Source organism: Astyanax mexicanus, unplaced genomic scaffold, assembly GCF_023375975.1.
Source record: "Astyanax mexicanus isolate ESR-SI-001 unplaced genomic scaffold, AstMex3_surface scaffold_35, whole genome shotgun sequence".
Lineage (NCBI taxonomy): Eukaryota > Metazoa > Chordata > Actinopteri > Characiformes > Acestrorhamphidae > Astyanax > Astyanax mexicanus.
In genome coordinates, this window is record NW_026040045.1 from 442,059 (window position 1) to 460,929 (window position 18,871).

At 41.9% G+C, this 18,871-nt stretch overlaps 1 protein-coding gene across 1 annotated transcript; it reads left to right on the forward strand.

The window, feature by feature from the left end:
* The first annotated feature begins 612 nt into the window (after positions 1-612).
* Positions 613-1,750, forward strand: LOC111192744 (uncharacterized). The gene is made up of 6 exons (XM_049473238.1): positions 613-778; positions 877-957; positions 1,059-1,165; positions 1,255-1,372; positions 1,451-1,498; positions 1,580-1,750. Exons 1-5 carry the CDS (start codon positions 622-624, stop codon positions 1,468-1,470), a joined length of 483 nt encoding a protein of 160 aa, XP_049329195.1. The 5' UTR covers positions 613-621; the 3' UTR covers positions 1,471-1,498; positions 1,580-1,750.
* The last annotated feature ends 17,121 nt before the right edge of the window (positions 1,751-18,871 follow it).

The following is an 18,871-nucleotide window of genomic DNA, read 5'->3' on the forward strand; positions in this document are numbered from 1 at the left end:
TAGGGCACTTTGTCATAAAGCTGGGGGGTTAGCTAAATGCTATCCGGAGAAATTAGCAAACAATAGCGGTGGCCAGGCGCCGAGTTAATTAGCCGCGGTAGCTAACGCTAACACGATACCGGGGCGGCTCATATTACACACAACACACTTATACCCATATCAACACTCTTATACCCATATCACATTATACACTTCAACATTTACTTATTTCCCACCTGGATAAAAGGATGAAGAAAGACGCGTTCAGCAATCATCTGACAGGCAGTACCTGTTATCCCAGAGCCACACTCTAGCGCCCCGCATTAAGTTGGGGCGTGTCTAACGTCTGACGTCACACGAGCGTTCTTTTGGCAACATTTTACTTGAATTTCTTTAGTTAATGTAATGATGACAACATTTCAGTAATTTTTACTACAGTTACTACAGTTAAATTTACTGAATGTATTTAACTAAATGGGAAGACACACAATTACGCAGAAACTCCAAGTATTACACTGAATTATACATTACATTTTTGAGTAATTCTCAGAATTGATGTTTTCATGTAGAAATTACTTTAATTGTCCTTGTTGTATTTACAAAGTCAAAAAATCATTTTTTACAGTGTATTTTCTAAACAACATGGCACCGTCAACACACGTTTTTATGATGCGGAACATAATTCACCATCGCAACGTTGGAACAAACCAGCAACTTTTGGACCAGCAACTGCATAAAGGCCTTAAATTCCACCACATGCACACAATTGCCCTGAATGAAGTAGGACAAGCTGTGTTGAGTGAGTATAAAAAGTATTTGTTTATTATACATTGGATGAAATGAAGCAGCCTTAGATATAAAGTGTTACAATAACTATATTTTTGTGTCTATACACAGAAGAGGCCTTTCTGTCATCTACTGTTCAATCCTCCACTGATTTGCTGCAGGAAAGATCTTTTCAGTCTTCATCTGACATGGGTATGCAATAGTGTTTTCTTTGCTGAATTAGTTTTCTTTTTATAATTTAAATGTTTTATTATGTTGGACCGTGTGATTTATGTTTATTGCTACATCATCAGGAAATGTCCAGTGTGGATTGCAATGCGAAGCGCTCACAACATTTGGTAACATAAAAGCCTGTAGAAGTTCATGGACACTGGGAAATCACCCTAATCAAGAGAAACTGGTATTTGCAAATTTAACTTTATCTTGTTAATAATTGAAACCGAGGTAATGCTGAAAACATGCACTAATATATTTTGATTGTGTGTTCAGCTGTCCTATGTCCTGGACTCTGAAAGGCCAGGAAATGAGCTCAGTCAGGATTGGAAAAACCTGTTTGACAAGAGAAGACTTTCTGTCCTTAGGCACGTCCCAAGACATGGAGGCAACCGTGAGTAGACTGCACAGATTGTTTACAACAGTATAACTTTGTTGTTGTTGTTGTTTTGCATGTTTTTTCTTTTTTTAGATTGGAAATTGCTGCTTTGAACTGATAACGGAAATGGCCAAATCATGTGTAAGTGTAATTTTTATACCTAGTTTTTTTTCAATGGAGAAACAATTTTTTAGTGTTTCCTGTATTGATACCCTTTCCTAGGGGAAAGACATTTTCATCGTTGACCTGTACGTTGTCCCAACCTGGCTGCCACCACATAATTGTGACCCAATGCTCAGCCTGCCTGTAAGTAAACAATATAAAAACACATACTTTGCAGACTACAGTCTAGGCACAGTGGTTTATGCTTTTTATGTTTTCATTTCTAGAATGACGCACCTGTAAGACCTCCTGTTAATACCCATTTGGGTATCAAATCCGGGTCACTTCATGTTGTGTGTAAGTCAAACTGGAGATTGACATGTGATAATGCATGCTTATGCCGGGAAACTTTTTTATTCTGCACTATATTTACTTTCTTCCATTCAGTTATATAAGTAACGTGTTACGCTAATCTGGACTTTTTACATTAACAAGTAATATAACGCGTTACTATTTCCAGTCCAGTAATCAGATTAAAGTTACTTATTGAAGTCACAGTTTGACTAATTTGTAATTTTCCTCAGTAAAAAATTTTTGCTTGCTCCTTGTTTTTTGCAGAATGACATTTGGCCTACACAACTATTAAGTCATGTTTTCAGTATGAGGAATAAGCCAAGTTGGGTGGGTGGGGGGATGCTATTAGGAAAAATATTAAAGTATAAACACTGAGTTATCGGGTTAATAACTATGCCATCACTCCTTACATTTGTGAGTTATTCTTTTCAGTGTGTCTTTAAAGGTGTCATTGTGCCACATGCTAATTAAAATTACTCACTTCTTCCTTCTGCATTTAATCTAAGACAACAGGCTGCATGTGTTTTCTAGGTATTGAAGCCAGCTGAGAGAGAAATGCTCTTTCTTGACTCACAGTATTCCCAAGCACCACAATCACAGGGATTTCGTGATCAGACATATAAGACCTGCTGTTGAGGTCACTTTAATTTCATTATGTTTGGTACTTTGGCCGGTTACGTTCTTTAACCTGCAGTATGGAATAACTTTCTGGAAGGGCCGTGTTCGGGAGGCCTTAGAGTGTGGTGTGTGCATAGCATGTTACAGGTCATGTTACTCTGTGACCTTTTCTCTTGCTGTTTGCAACTAAAAAAATCAGTACCTTCTTCAATCCTACTGTAGTGGCAAATTGAATGTGTATTATATGATTCTAAAAAGAAAAATGTTTTTTTATGTTTCAAAGGCAAGTGTGTCACTCTCTCCTCGACTCTCTGCAGCTCATGCGGTTGAGCGAGGGCGGAAGTGTCTCGTTCCATATAGATGTTATGTCACCCGTGACCTTACTATGACTTTTGTTTCTGCTTGCTGAAGTAAGTGTCTCGTTCCATATAGACGTTATGTCACCTGTGACCTTTTTATGACTTTGTTTCTGCTTTTCCAGACACCTGGCTCATAGGGTAAGAGGCGTTGCGAATTGTACTTAAGCGACCTCTTGGCCGTTCTTTTGTCAGAACACTGTCACTATCTGACAAGGTTCTCTTCTGCAGAATAAAGCTTTACCTTTTGATAATAGAGATTCTGAGTCTGGGTTTGATTCCTAGAATACAAAATTCCACCACAAATTTGGCGTCACAGAACAGGATACCCTGTCTCCTCTTCCATGGGTGATCGGTGAGAGGGACTCCTGAGGACGCTCGTTACCCGAAAGGGGTGATCTGCTAGAGGCCTCGTAAGAGGAAGAGACACTCAGCGGAGGACTCCAACTCTGTCACCTGGAGGGGAGCAGCGATATCACGAACTAACAGAGGTGGGTAGAAACTTAAACCTTATTTAGTGACCCTATGCCAATAAAAGGCGCAGCTGTAAAAGTCGATCCGCGTAGAGGGTTCAGTAACAGAACTGAATAGACTAACAGTAAGCGCATAGCAGGACTGAACTGACTAACAGTAAGCGCGTAGGCGTAACTGAAGAAGTCGATCCGCGTAGGCGGGTTCAGTCAACCTCTAGAACAAAACTGAGCTGACTAGCAGTAAGCGCGTAGGCGCAGATGTAAAAGTCGATCCGCGTAGAGGGTTCAGTAACAGAACTGAATAGACTAACAGTAAGCGCATAGCAGGACTGAACTGACTAACAGTAAGCGCGTAGGCGTAACTGAAGAAGTCGATCCGCGTAGGCGGGTTCTGTCAACCTCTAGAACAAAACTGAGCTGACTAGCAGTAAGCGCGTAGGCGCAGATGTAAAAGTCGATCCGCGTAGGCGAGTTCAGTCAAGGTCTAGAGGTAGACTAAGGAGGAATCCGGATCCTCAAACTTAGGTTGGCAGAAGGGACTAAAAAGGACTCAGAGGAAATTATCAAGTGGTAAGCATGGGGAATTGCAAAAGTTACAAGAAATATCAATATAAGGAGGGTCCGTGGACCTCTCAAGCATGCTTCCAAATGAAGGAAGAATATGGGGAAATGGCAGTGAAGCATCTGCGCTTCTGGGAAGCTAAGTTAAGCTTCCCACCAGCGGGATGTTTTGGGGAGAAATTCTTAAAACGATTTCAGACAAAAATAGAAATGGAAAATCCAGAATGGAACAAATCAGATAAGAAATACTATTGAAAATATAAGGGAGAAATGTTAGAAGGAATTAAGTTATGGCAGGATGAGGCAGAGAAAAAAGCCTCACAAAGAAACTCAAACAAACCTAACCCTACTAACAAAGATTCCCAGTGTGTGTCTCTCTCTAAGGTCGACCCGGATCTCGACTCCGCTCCACCAAGACACCGACACCCCCACCAACCCGAAGAGATCCTTCCAACACCAGACCCCCCAGAAGAAAAGGAAGAAGATCTGATGAACTTTGAAGACCTTCCTCCTCCTCCACCCCAGAACCTATACACTCCAGCAAGACGACAGATGGAATATCCTCCACCGTACGGAGGAAACGAGAGCTTCATCTCACCAAGACCACAAGCTCCAACATCCTGGCTTACGGGCCCGTGGACCAGAAGCAAGGGAACCCCACCTTCGGGACACTTTCAAGCTCCGATGGTGGAGGTCCCCGGTCACGCAGGACCCATCCTTGTACATCGATATTGGACTGAAAGAGACATCATGGAAGTAGCAGGAGACCTACCCCATCCAGCAACCGTAGGAGGTGTTCGCTTCGGAGAAGCACTGGAAGGCTTTGTCAAAGCATGCCGACCCACTGAAAATGAACTGAAAAGAGTGCTCCTGAGAAAACTAGGATCCAGTTACACGAAAATAGACCGTAACTGGCCGAACACCGACGTAAAGTTGACAAATCCTGTGTGGGAAGGCCCAGCGGTAGGAGCCGATCCGAACGGGCCCTACCGCAACATGATCCGGGATCTGAGAACAAGACTTGAAGCGGCTTTCCCCCTTCACGTCAACACTGGAAAAATTGCAGCTTGCAAGCAGGAAGATGGTGAGACAGTTCAAGATTATCTGGTACGCTTAACCCAAGTCCACACAGATTACAGTGGATTGGAAGTACCCGCAAACAGAGCACAAGGCGCGGATGCGGTGGGTCCCTGGGAAGCACATCTCAGGAACAGCTTCCTAATGGGACTCAGACCAGAGATCTGCAACGCAATCAAGAAAAGCCAGACTCTGAGCACGATCGAAGACCACGCCCGACACCACGAGCGGCTGCAAAACGAAGACAAGAAAAGAAAAGACAAGAGACGCGCAGACACCCTCGACCAAGCAATGCTGACCCTGGTCCAGGTACATAACCAAGGGAACAGGGGAAGGAAAGACGAAAGGGGTAACAAAGACACAAAGAAAGAGAAAGATGGACCAGGCGGACCGGACCAAACAAAACGTAACTGCTGTTACAACTGCGGAAGAACTGGACACATTGCAAGACAGTGCAAGAAGCAACCCAAGGATCCGAGGTATCCTACTGCCTGGAAGGAAGGAGAAGAGGAGGATGCAGAATGACGGGCGGAGGAGAGTGAAGGAGAGACCAAAGAGGAGGACAGCCTACACAGCAAAAGGAAAGTAAAATTTTCTATGTATCAAGCTAAATTGTCTAATAATGCAATTGATTTGCCTATTGTAAATATGACAATCAATGGGAAAAAATTGAAATTTTTAGTAGATAGTGGGGCAGCTCACTCATTAGTTCGGGGGTCAGAAATAAATTTACCTATGACCAGAAAGACCATAACTACTATGGGAGTAGGAGGAAAGATAAATAGTGAACCTGTATCCGCCGAGGTACAGTGTGAGCTAGATGACTTCAAATTCAGACACAGTTTCATAATCTCCATGTGTTGCCCTGTGAACCTGTTAGCGAGAGATTTAATGTGTAAATTGGGAATGAATCTGACCAGTGGGCCTGAAGGCTTGTCAGTACAAACACAAACAGAAGTACCCATACAGGGGGTACAGAAGGGTATAGGAGAACCATTATATGTATATGAATGGGCAATCAGACCAACACATGGAAGATTAGCGGACGCAATGATAAAACAAGCACAGGAACAGTCCAAATGTTTTGGGTCAGAGCTAGAATGGATGCAGCCCGATCAACTGCATACCACCACTCATGTAAATGAAGGCAGAGATAGACTATTTGAAAAGGATTTTTTTAAACAGAGTTCTTTAGAAACAATCCGCACAGAATACATCTATGTGGGGAAAAAATATGCAGCAGCCTCAGTGCAGCTAAACACAGAACAGAAACAGCTGTTCTCAGTATGTAACTCAGTTCCCCATATCTCGCTGGGGAAAGCACAATGCGAACAGTATGAGGAAATAGGGCCGTGGTTGCGGTTAACCCTTAGATTTTCAGATTGGGAGCCCACATTGGTAGATGAGTGGCAATACAGTAAAAGAGCGAACGTATATCGCCTCAGAGCACCAACCACATTCTTAGTGCAGCGAATATTGACTCTGGCTGAGGATCTGTCGATCACCATGCCAGCAATCTCTTCCCCTCTGCCCCCACCACTGCAGGGGATACCCGAGGCGCTGTGGGCAAAGGGAAAGAATGATGTAGGGCTGATAAAAAATTGTGCTCCCATCACTATAACACCTAAAGGGAATTATAGACCAAGACAGAAACAATACCCATTAAGAAAGGAAGCCTTAGAAGGCATACGACCAGTTATGGAAGCACTAAAGGAGGCAGGGGTTATAATCCCTTGTCCATCCTCCCCTGTAAGAACACCTATTTTTCCAGTCAAAAAGGCAGGAGGGGGGTGGAGATTTGTTCAGGATTTACAAGCAGTTAATTCAGTTGTGCATGCGAGAGCTCCTGCAGTGCCAAACCCACATACTATTTTGTCAGGTGTTCCACAAAACACCAAATACTATACAGTGATGGACTTGGCAAATGCCTTTTTCAGTGTTCCAGTACATCCTGATAGCCAGTATTGGTTTGCATTTGAATTTGACGAGCAACTGTTCACATTTACAAGATTGTGCCAAGGTTACTGTGAGTCGCCCACAATTTACAATCAAGAACTAAAACAAAGTCTTGAAAGCCTCACAATGCCAGAGGGCGTGACCTTACTCTCTTACATAGACAATCTTCTTATAGCCGCGCCCACCAAAGAGGCGTGTACAGAAGCAACGAGAAAACTCCTCAAACATTTAGCTCAAGAGGGACATAAAGCCTCTCTTGAGAAACTCCAATTCTGTAAAGATGAAGTTACCTTTTTAGGGCACATCCTCAAGGGTGCAACGCACACACTCTCAACAGACAGAGCTGAGGCTATTGCAAAAATACCTAAGCCACGGACAAAGAAACAAATGTTGTCATTTTTAGGAACTGCATCTTACTGTAGAGCGTTTATTCCATCCTATGCAAACATTGAAGCACCATTAAGGGGTTTAATACCCACTAAGGGTCACAATAACTCCACCCTAGAATGGACTGAACAGGCAGAAGAGGCATTTGTCAACCTAAAATTAGAACTACAAAGCTTTCCTGTCTTAGGTATCCCTGATCCAACCAAACCATATCAACAAATGGTAGATGAAAAAGACGGTTATATGTCATCTGTACTGTGCCAACAACACGGGCCGTACAAACGTCCGGTAGCATATTTCTCAGCAAAATTAGATGCAGTAGCGCAAGGCCTACCAGCTTGCCTCAGAGCCATAGCGGCTGCAGAAAAGGCTGTAACAGCCTCTCGTGACATAGTGGCATACTCTGATCTCACTCTGTTTGTACCTCATGCAGTACACAGAATTTTAGAGGATCAAAGAACCTCACACCTGTCAGCACAGCGCTGGCTGAGATACCATACCACGCTTTTAGATATGCCTAATGTTACAGTAAAAAGGTGCACCACGCTTAACCCAGCTTCTTTGCTTCCAACAGAGGCGGATGGAGAACCACACGATTGTGTGGCAATTCTCACACACACATGTACACCTCGCGCTGATCTGCAAGATGAACCTCTCCCTAATGCTGATCTTATTCTTTTTGTAGATGGCTCAGCTTGCAGGAATGAGAAGGGGGTGAACCAAGCTGGATGTGCGGTAGTAACGCTAACAGATACATTAGTATCCAAACCATTACCTTCAGACTACTCAGCACAAGCTGCTGAGTTAGTAGCACTCACAGAAGCCTGTAAAATAGCAGCTAACAAGACAGCAAATATTTACACAGACTCCAGGTACGCCGGAACACAGGAAATTCCTAACCTCCAGTGGTACACCCATAAAACATCACCAATTGGTGGCAGAACTCCTAGAAGCAATCCTTTTGCCAAAACGATTAGCCATTATCAAATGTGCAGCACACAGAAAAGGCACTGATGATGTAACTATAGGCAATACGAAAGCAGATCTTGCAGCAAAAACAGCTGCAAAAAAGGCGCACATCCAGGCTGCGTCCCCTGTAACCACTTCCCTTGCAGAAATACAGAGCTCCGCTACAGAAGCAGAAAAGAGGAAGTGGAGGACATCTCACTGTACACTCACACCTACAGGCTGGCTGCACACAGTAACCAATAAACCTTGTCTCCCTTTTGCATATGCTAAAGGATTAATTAAAATTGTACATGGGCGAAGCCACATGTCCAAAGGAGGGATTGTGTCCAGTATACAAAAACACTGGTATGCTCCAGGCCTCTCAACGCTCACTAAAAATGTTTGTTCCTCCTGCCTTGTTTGTGCTCAAAACACAGCCAGAGCAGGAGCAACTAACACACACCAGGCTGGACATCCCCCAGCAACAGAACCATTTCAGCATTGGCAAATCGATTTTGTAGAATTAACACCAGCAGAGGGAAAGAAGTACATGCTGGTTTGCGTGTGCATGTTTAGCAAATGGGTGGAAGCTTTTCCTACAGGTAAACAGGATGCGGAAGCTGTAACAAAAGCACTAATTCGGGACATAATTCCTAGATGGGGTTTAATCCCAAAAAATCTCGAGTGATAATGGTAAACCATTTGTACAACAAGGCCTACTTGCTCTAACCAAACACCTAGGCATAGACATGAAAAAACACTGCAGCTACCACCCTGCTAGTGCGGGAGCAGTGGAGCGAGCAAACGGAACCCTAAAAAATGGGCTTGCAAAACTAACACAAGACACAGGGCTAAATTGGGTAAAATGCCTACCATTAGTGCTGTGGCAAACTAGAACCAGACCCCAGCACAAAACAGGCTTTAGTGCATTCGAAATTGTGTTTGGCAGAGCACCAAATACAGGAATTGGTCCTCCACTGGAGGATCAAGTCCTGATCTCAGATTCTCTTGTGTCATATTGCTCTAAACTACACGAAGCTCTTTCTGCTATTCGTCCACAGGTAAAGGCGATACTGCCGAGCCCAGCTGACCAGTACCTACATTCCTTCAAGCCAGGAGACTGGGTGCTGATCAAAGACCTTCGCAGACGACACTGGAAAGAACCGAGGTGGCGAGGACCATTCCAGGTGCTGCTGACAACGTACACGCAGTAAAAACGGAGGGAAGAGGAACCTGGATACACCACACCCACTGTAAAAAGGCACCAACAGAAGGTGAGAGGGACTCAGTGGTAAAGGTTGACTAACTCTGTGCGGACTAGGGAGATAACCCTGGGGGCCCTTTTTGCACTCGGAGTTATCAAGAGCGACCATGCTGCTGATAACCCTCACCCTGTTAGGGGTGCTGACCAAAGGCACTGGCCAACAACCTGATCATCACTTCGGATCAAACACATGGTGGAAGTTGATGAACTACACATCTCACCAACAGAACCTGACTAATTGTTATACCTGTGCCCACATGCCCACCAGTGTTAGTGGAACCCACCTGTGGGCATATAACATTAGCGGATCACAATTCCGATGCCTGATGGGCCTGTCGATATTTCCGGGGATCCATGGTAAACCTATGTCAGCAAACTTCTCCCTTCCCCTCAACTTAAGTAGACTTAAGTCCCATCGTAGGAAATAATTGTTCGATGCTTTCTGATCTCTTGACATGGCCGCAACAGCGACAGGTAGTAAAACTCAACCAGCCAGTACACCTGTCTCACCTAAAACCCACAGTCTTCATATGCGTCCAAAATAACGGGACCACTAGATTAGGGAATTTACCCTATGCTCTTTGCAAAAAAACCTACACCTACTGCCCGATGCTTGATGAAGATGCATGCAGAACCTGCAAGCAAAACAGGACGTGTGCACTAGACATGACCTCACATGCCCAAGCATGTGCTACAAATATGTCTTACGTTCAACCCACCCCAGAACACCCTGGAGGAAAAAATAGCAACCAGACACGGTGTTCTGCAATTGCACCTGGCCCCAAGGGGACTAGAGTGTTAGCAGACTGGTATTTCATATGTGGCTCAACCGCCTATGCATTCCTACCCCCTAAGTGGGGCGGGGTATGTACTATAGCATACCTAAGCGACCATGTATTTTACATAAAACAACTAGATCAACACCCACACCATCGAGCAAGGCGCAGTAGCACCCCAGTGGAAGGAGTTGTTCTCCACACCTGGGAAGGCCAAGTGTGGGTAACAGCATCAACGGGTGTCCCTAACCGATACAGAATCTGGGCCAGCGGAGCAAAAGTATGGCAGGGACTTTTCCCTTGGGTGGGCATAGGAGAAGTGCGAGATCACGTGGAAATTAATAGATATGCCCTCATGAGATTAATCAACACCACTAAAGACCTGGGAGAAGGAATCAAACAAGAATTGAACGCCATGAGAGACATGGTGCTTCAAAACAGACTCGTCCTCGACCAAATGGCTGCAGCATCCGGTGGAGTATGCAAGATGATAGGAACAACATGCTGCACCTTCATACCCCATGGAGGCGGAGATGCAGGCGCCATCACCGCAGCCCTGCATAATCTGACTGAACTGGCTGACTACGTGGAAAGCGTAACGAAAGGAAGCGACAGTGACTGGTATAGCTGGATCTCAGGGTTACTAGGACCCTGGGGACACTGGATCGTGACTGTAGTTCTGCCAGTATTCATTGTTTTCCTTATTGTCATAATGTGTCTTCCCTGTATTTTCAAGATGTGTTCCTCCTTCATTCTCAACCGTTTCCTCAAGATACAAGCTGTTCAGGTTTACCAACAACTTCGTGCTCGAGACGCAAACGCATATGATGATCTAAACCTGGGCGGGCTCTATGAAGATGTTAATGTGTGATATATGATGATTTAGAATCAAAGGAGGGAGTGTAGTGGCAAATTGAATGTGTATTATATGATTCTAAAAAGAAAAATGTTTTTTTATGTTTCAAAGGCAAGTGTGTCACTCTCTCCTCGACTCTCTGCAGCTCATGCGGTTGAGCGAGGGCGGAAGTGTCTCGTTCCATATAGATGTTATGTCACCTGTGACCTTTTTATGACTTTGTTTCTGCTTTTCCAGACACCTGGCTCATAGGGTAAGGGGCGTTGCGAATTGTACTTAAGCGACCTCTTGGCCGTTCTTTTGTCAGAACACTGTCACTATCTGACAAGGTTCTCTTCTGCAGAATAAAGCTTTACCTTTTGATACTAGAGATTCTGAGTCTGGGTTTGATTCCTAGAATACAAAATTCCACCACACTACTTTGTTTGGTATCTTTTAGTGGACTTGCAAAGCGTTTGGTTCCAGGACACTGGACTGAAAAAACTGGCTTGCAGTTAAAGGTAAAGATTTATTTTCTTCATTGTTTATTTAGTTGTGTTCAACTGACATATATTCTTTACAACATTTCAGGACCTTCCAGGACAACCCTTTGGAAATGTCTGTGGCATATTTATGCTAATGGTAGGTCAACCACTACTTGTATATTTAAAATTAAGCAAATTTATATAAAAAAACTACATGATGTTTCTTTGTACAGTATGCCTTGTACATCGTCCTGGATGCACCCTTTGACTTTTCAGTTGTGAGTAGTTTCAACCTATTTCAACGAAACCTTGTTTTAATTTAGTTGCAACCTTATGTTATAACTAGGGGTGTCACGATCTCGATATTTTATCGAAATCGAATCGTAATGAGGTCATGGTCTCGAGTATCGAAGTCAAAAAGAGGATCGACGATCCCTCCCGCGCGCGCTACGCAAATGGCGCGGCACCAACACAGCGCATCCTATTCATTTAAATAGAGAGCCGCTGCATGAGCGCAGCCCCGCCCTCAGTTCTGCTGTGTGAGAGACAGCTGCCTTTCAACCACGGAGGAGAAACTGAAAACGGATTTATAGAAATATAGACAGGGCTCTCAAGTTTTGAGTGTCGGCGGGAGTGTGATCACTGTTTTTTATCTGTCCAACGGGGGAGGGGGGGGGGGGGGGGTGCGCGCAGGTTTTGTATCTGTATCTAACGGAGGGGTGGGTGCGCGCAGGTGAGAGCGTGTGAACTCGCTGAAATGCGTGTCAGTGTGACTTGAGAACACTGACTATAGATCACAGTGAGGTGGATTAAAAATCTTAAACTTATAATTGACTACACCTGTTGCTTTCCATTGAATTAAAAAAACATCTTTCTCTCAGATAAAGTAAACACAAGCGTGTTTCTGACTAAAATAAAAGCTTTTCAGGAGAGATATAAGTTATGTGTAAATATTTATAAGACAATACCCACATCACTTATCTAACCAGCCTGTACTGATTTCTGCCCCCCAATAATGCTTTCAATAACCTCTTGTAACCCCTGGGAGCCAGGGGTTACACTCTAATAGCCTTTAATAGTCTTCAGTAGCCTTTAAAAGACTTACCTGGCGGCCGTGGTGTGTCCACTAAACTCCGTAGTTATAAACATCCTGAGGTTAGCAGCGCGCTAACTGACCTGTTTATAATGTAATCCCAGCAGTGACTCCGTGTCGGCTGTTCTAACCTGCTGCTGTTAGCTGCTTGGGCTGAAAGATGAACTGTAGTGAGCTGTATTATCCGGTTAGTGGGGTTAAAACCTTTATTTGTTTACAGAAACAGTAAAAACGGACTGGCTGAGCTCTGTAGCCCGTGGCTGGGCTGTACTGAAGTAGTGACTGAGTGAAGAGAGCGGGGTGCTGCTGCTGCTAGTGGTTGGATGAAGAACTGCAGCTTCATGTAATGAGCAGTTTCACCAGCCATCCACACACAGCTCTGATAAACTGCTTGTTTTAATAGTGCACACTGTTGCTACCAAAAAAAGTCACTAGATGGCATTACCATATATATCTTAATAAATAATAATAATAATATTTATAATATTTATAATAATAATAATAATAAATATATTATTTAAATTTTATGAGGCATAAAATAATAACAAGAAAAAAAACAAGAAAATCGAGAATCGAATCGAATCGTGACCCTCAAATCGAAAATGAAATCGAATCGAGGATTTAGAGAATCGTGACACCCCTAGTTATAACGTATTATTTTAACGTTTTCATTTAGAACGACATGGCATTGCTCCGGAAATGGTGGTGTGTGATGCTCATTGAGAATTTCGCACTCGAAGGGTATAAACAGTTATTCTCAACATGTAACATTTGTAACAGTAGTTAATAATTACAGTCAAAATAGCAACAGTCTTATGATTTTATATTTTTATATCGTTTTTTTTTTTTTTAGACATGGAAAACGCTTTGCACACTGGACCGAGGAATCCAAAGCCCTCCTCAGAGATGACTTGGAGCCAGTGTTTAGGTTAAAAAAGCACCGTCACAGCAAAAGTCTCCAGGTGAGTACTTACAAAAGATGGTCCTGAAACACTGGATCCTGTTGGGGTGTCTGAACATGAGGAACCACCTCAGAATAAGGTACAATCAGAAAATACAAGAGAATACATAATTGCACAATACCTTTCAGTGTGTGATACGTTTCAGTCGTTTTTGTAACATTTTTTGTTTAATCCATTCACTTTGCTAGTGATGGCTACTAAAATATTTACTATTTTTTATATACCTCTTTTTTCTGCTTATGTGAGAAGATTGTCAAGGACATGCAGGAGGCCATTTCTTGGATTGGACAAAATGAACATGTCTTCAAAGAGGTCGTGCAGACACCGGATTTCCTTCAGTTGGGAGAAGAGGATGCTGAAGAGGCACTGACCAGACTGAGGTTGTTGGACAGCATAGTTGAACAAGAAGAGAGGGATTACATCCAGGCCCCATTTACATTTAGATTTGGCAATCAAATGGACATGGAGCTGTTTCTGAGGGAAATGGTTGATACCAGGAAGCTGCATGTATATACTGTTTTGTAGTGTTCATGTAAATAGATCAGTTTTATTGTCAAAATTTTGTAAATAGATCAGTTTTGTTTAAGTTTTGTAAATAGAACAGTTTTGTTGTGTACATTTTGTAAATAGTTCAGTTTTATTGTTAAAATTTTGTAAATAGATCAGTTTGTTTAAATTATGTAAATAGTTCAGTTTACTTGCTTAAATTTTGTAAATAGTTCCGTTTTTGTTGTTTTAATAAAAATTTACTTTTTTCCTCAGTGTCCTGACAGTTATGAATTACTTATACGTAGATGCCTGTCTTTATAAATGAAAGTAAATGAAATGTATAGAATGCTGCAAACCTAACCAGTTGAATAATTGGGTATGTGAAATTGCGAGCCTTTAGTCAGTACCACAAAAACACAAGATCTGAGTTCTTGATTTATCCAGCTTCTTATTAACTGAAATAATGGTGCAGTGCTTTTAAATCTGCGTTATTGTGACAAAATCAATGGAACACTAAAGAGCTAGTTCGACTTAGACAGTTTTAATACATGTAACTTAGCTATAGCCATTTAACTGTTAAATTCGACAAAGCAAGCAATGTTAATGACCTGTAGTTACAGATGTGATTAAATTAAAGTATACAGTTATATATATATGACAGATGATGCTTTATCCATATTGTAATACCTGTTTCTTTAGAGAAACAAAACGCTTTTAAGCAAAGTGGCTGGTAATTGTGCTAAAGCTAATTCATATTGACAGCCATCGTTACACGCGAAATACAGAAAACTGCAGTATATAAGTAGCGGATAGTTACAAAAAACTTTAATAAGCATACACACGATATAAGTCATTTGTTTTTCCAACATAATCGAGTACAGCATGCATGATACCGTATGCTAGCAACCTCTTCTCACAAAGACAAGCGCACGACGAGGAGAAGCGCACAACTCTGCTTCCGTATACACGCATACGTAGGGTGAACGTCACTTCCGTCCCCACGCGTGAGGTGAGCCCCAGATTGCTGGAGCCTCACAGTGGAGGTCTGCAGCCAGACCCTATTGAACCTTTCATGAATACTGAGTCTTTTGTTGTACTGACCAGTAGGCCTACTGGCAGGCACTGCTACACTTGTTGAGGATGTGGAGGGTAAACTGCTTTGCAGCTCCACTTCAGTTCTGTCCACATGGTCTTCTCCTTGAAACCACAACAATTCAGATAATTGCAGATTACATGGCACTGACACAAATACATGTTTAAACTTTAGAAATAAAAGGCAATGAATGAAATTAATTGATTAAATTAATGAATTTACCTAAAGTAGGTGCCTGAGATCCATCATCTGAACTGTCTATATGGTCATCATCTGGTATATTCTCCAAAGGTTGCTGACTCTCCATTATTCCTGTCAGCAACTCATCCACCTGGTCAGGATCTTTATGTGCAGGTCCCGCACCTGTCTTAAACCTCTCTCTTCGGGCTTCAGCAGCAGTCTTTTTTAGGCTTATTTTTATATTTTTCCACAACACCTGTATTAAATAACTAATCTCAACTTCAAGTTTCACAAAAGAGAAACATAATAAAGCCATTTGTTCAAACCTGGAGTTGTTGTAATGTTCTTGTAGATGTGTGTTCATTTGCATTGAATTCATTGTAAATTGATTTCATTCCTTTTCTTTGATTCTGCAGATGATGTGTGTTGTTTATCTTCAATAACCGGCTATCTTAAAACTATTTGCTTTAACAAAGTTTTCTCATGCTCAGTATAGTTTTTTGATCGAACTCTCTTCTCTGCAGTTCAATGTTGTTTTAGGCATTTCTGGGTCCATTCCATGTTTTATAGGCAACTGTGCCCCAGCTAATTCAGACTAACACAGGTGGGTTTGAATTAAGCTAGATTACTTTAGTTCAGGACTCCATAGTCCAGGTGTTAGTAATCAGTGGTTAATCTGTGTTTCAGAAAGCCCTTTTTAAAGACATGATTAACCATTCCAGATTAAGGCCTAGCTTAAATTAAACCCTGTCTGGGAAACCGCTCCATAGTGTATAAAACTTAAAATTTGAAGTTTATATAAACGTGAAAAATGAATAATCTGAACAAGAAATAAGGAGCTGGGTCAACATTTTAATAACCTGTAATTCAAAGTATGTGAAACTTAAAATTCAAATTTTATGTAAATTATGAAAAATTAATTATCTTAACAAGAAATAATTAGTTGGCTCAACTTTCTTAAAAACTTAATATTTTGAGAACTTTTTCGTTTTTACAGTGTAGAGTTTGGGTCTGTCACATTTTTATCGACCAACCTTGTCAAAGAGTCCAGGTTCACGAGCTCAGAATTGGTGTGGTTCAAGGTTATCCCTTTAGCCTTCATCACGGTTTTACCCGCAAGAGTTGGATAGCCGTAGGTTTTAGGCCCTGCGCTAACAAATTCAACAATCTGATCACCATGATTCAACTCGCTCGTTAGTCCTCCCCCTAGGGAGGACTCCAATTGCCATTCTTACTTTTGAAAATCAGAGTCCGTATCTGTGTAGAGACATTTTTGCTGCAGCCTTTCAATCAAATTGTACAGTTCGAATATAGCGTAGGTGGTAGTAAATATCCCTGTAAACACATTAGCTTTACCAGGTTTAGTAAATCTGGTAAGAGCCCATAGTCCCTTAGGGGGTAGGATTTTCAGTCAGACCAAAATAATTTTCCAATGGTTGGAAATTGCGAAAGATGAAGGTAGGGTGACCTACAGGGTAATTCTTTGTCTTTTTTACAAAGGGGTAAAGTGATGTAAAATCGTAGTAGTCAATTTCTTTCACCGGGTTCAGCTACATAATGTAAATGCAATGCGTTTGTGCGACCGCCAACAAGAGCCTCTCTCGGTTTCAAACGTTACGAAAAGTCAAACTGCTCGAGGAACGACTTCACATTCTGATCTGACCTTTTCATTTCGTTCCATGTATGTTCCCAGATTGTTGTAACATTTAGTTTGTAAGTGTTTTGCAAAATATGTATTTTCTGCTAAGAGTGTTGTCGAATGTCTTCAAAGGTTTGACCGGTTTTACTAAGAGGGTTTCTGATGTTCGAAGGGAAACATTTATCACAGCCATGAAAGAAGCACCCGAAAAACTCAAACGCCTTCCGAGTTTTCCTGTCGTAAAGTAACCGTCTAAAAAAATAGTTTCCTATTTTGGTTTCACCCTCATGGAGAGCGTGTCTGAGAGGTGCTCAAGAGGCAGAAAGGCAGAGTTTGAGAGGACTTTTGCCTGCTTAGATAATCCTCTACCGGTGGTAAACCCAACGTATTCTCTGTCAAAGTGAAAAAAAAAGTGTCAAAGTCAAAGTTCTAAATATTTTCAGACATACGCTTGCGATGGTGATGCATTTGAACAGATCTACACCGCTACTGCTCAGGATTTCCTCCCTGAAAGCTATACACCCCCTCTGTAAAATACTAACGTCATTTATGCAACAATAAGCCAACTCTTTTCTAAAGTGAAAGACTTTGCCAGACAGTTGTACCATTAAAAAAAAAAAAACCTCTCCTTTTTTTATCATGCTGTCAACGCCGTAGTATTTAGGTTCCGGGTACGGACCTACGTAGTTTTGGTTTTCTTGAGTATTCCAGAAATGTGGAAAATCCCCCTTTTTCTGATTGACGAAACCCATAGCCTTGGGAATCATGCTGAGTTTCATAGGGAGAAACGAGAGACTATCGATTAATCTTTGAACTTTACATCTTTAAAACACAAGATTTTACCACCTTGGGCGATGATGTTGGGAGCAATTCCTTCCTTTACCGAATGATTCAACAGTATGTAGGAATCATAAGCTCTAGCATTGTGAGCAATGAATGTGTAGCCTTTGTATTTCTTCCTACGATACAATTCAAAGAATGCGGAAACAGTTGGTTCCTTCAGCCGTCCAAACTTTGGAGGTTTGACAACATATCATTTGCAACGTGATTTCCTGACTCTTGATTGGATTCAAAATTGTAAAAAATGTATTTTAGGTCCAACTTTTCACGTTCTAACGGTGGCATAAAGCATTCGTGTTCTATGTCAGAATATATTTTAGCGCCGCTTGGTTGGTTTGTTCGACAGTCGTGTTCTCTGGACCCTTTTCTCACATCCTGTACGGTGTTACATTCTACACAGTAGAATCTGCTTTCACACCTTTTTTGTCCTCAGCCTTGTGCTTTTCAAAACAGTAAGAAAATCTATAAATCCTTAAACAATCTTTACACTGTAGTGTGCTTTTAGGACGCTTGGGACAATTGTTATTGAGACAAACGTTGCATTAGTAGTCGCATTTATGATGAATCCTATTGTTAAACCCCGCATAGCAGTACGGGCAAGTGTACGACGTGCCCAAGATTCCCTTAAGGTTTTTCAGGCCGTTATAATGGTTCTCATGCAGAAATAAAAATAGGGTATTGTCTTTGAGGTGTTACTTTTTTGAAAAATGAGTAGCCTTCTTTGTCAGCGTTCCGGTTCATCACCACGATTTTGCAGTTCAGTTTTTGTTTAAACTATGAAATGTCAGCAAAGCTCACCGCGTCATTTTCCGACAAACCTACATCGTTTTGTAACCCCTTTGCATTTTATTCTATTTGATCACTTAGATCAGGATTCAGTAGTTTGCAGACGTTTAGAGAAAAGCAGAGATTGTTGTTGTTTTGAAAAATATACAGATGTTTATATTTTTGCTGCACAAACTGCACACTTGACTCGCGCGCTTCCGCTAGGCGGGTGTACGATTATAATCAATATTTGTAAAGTTT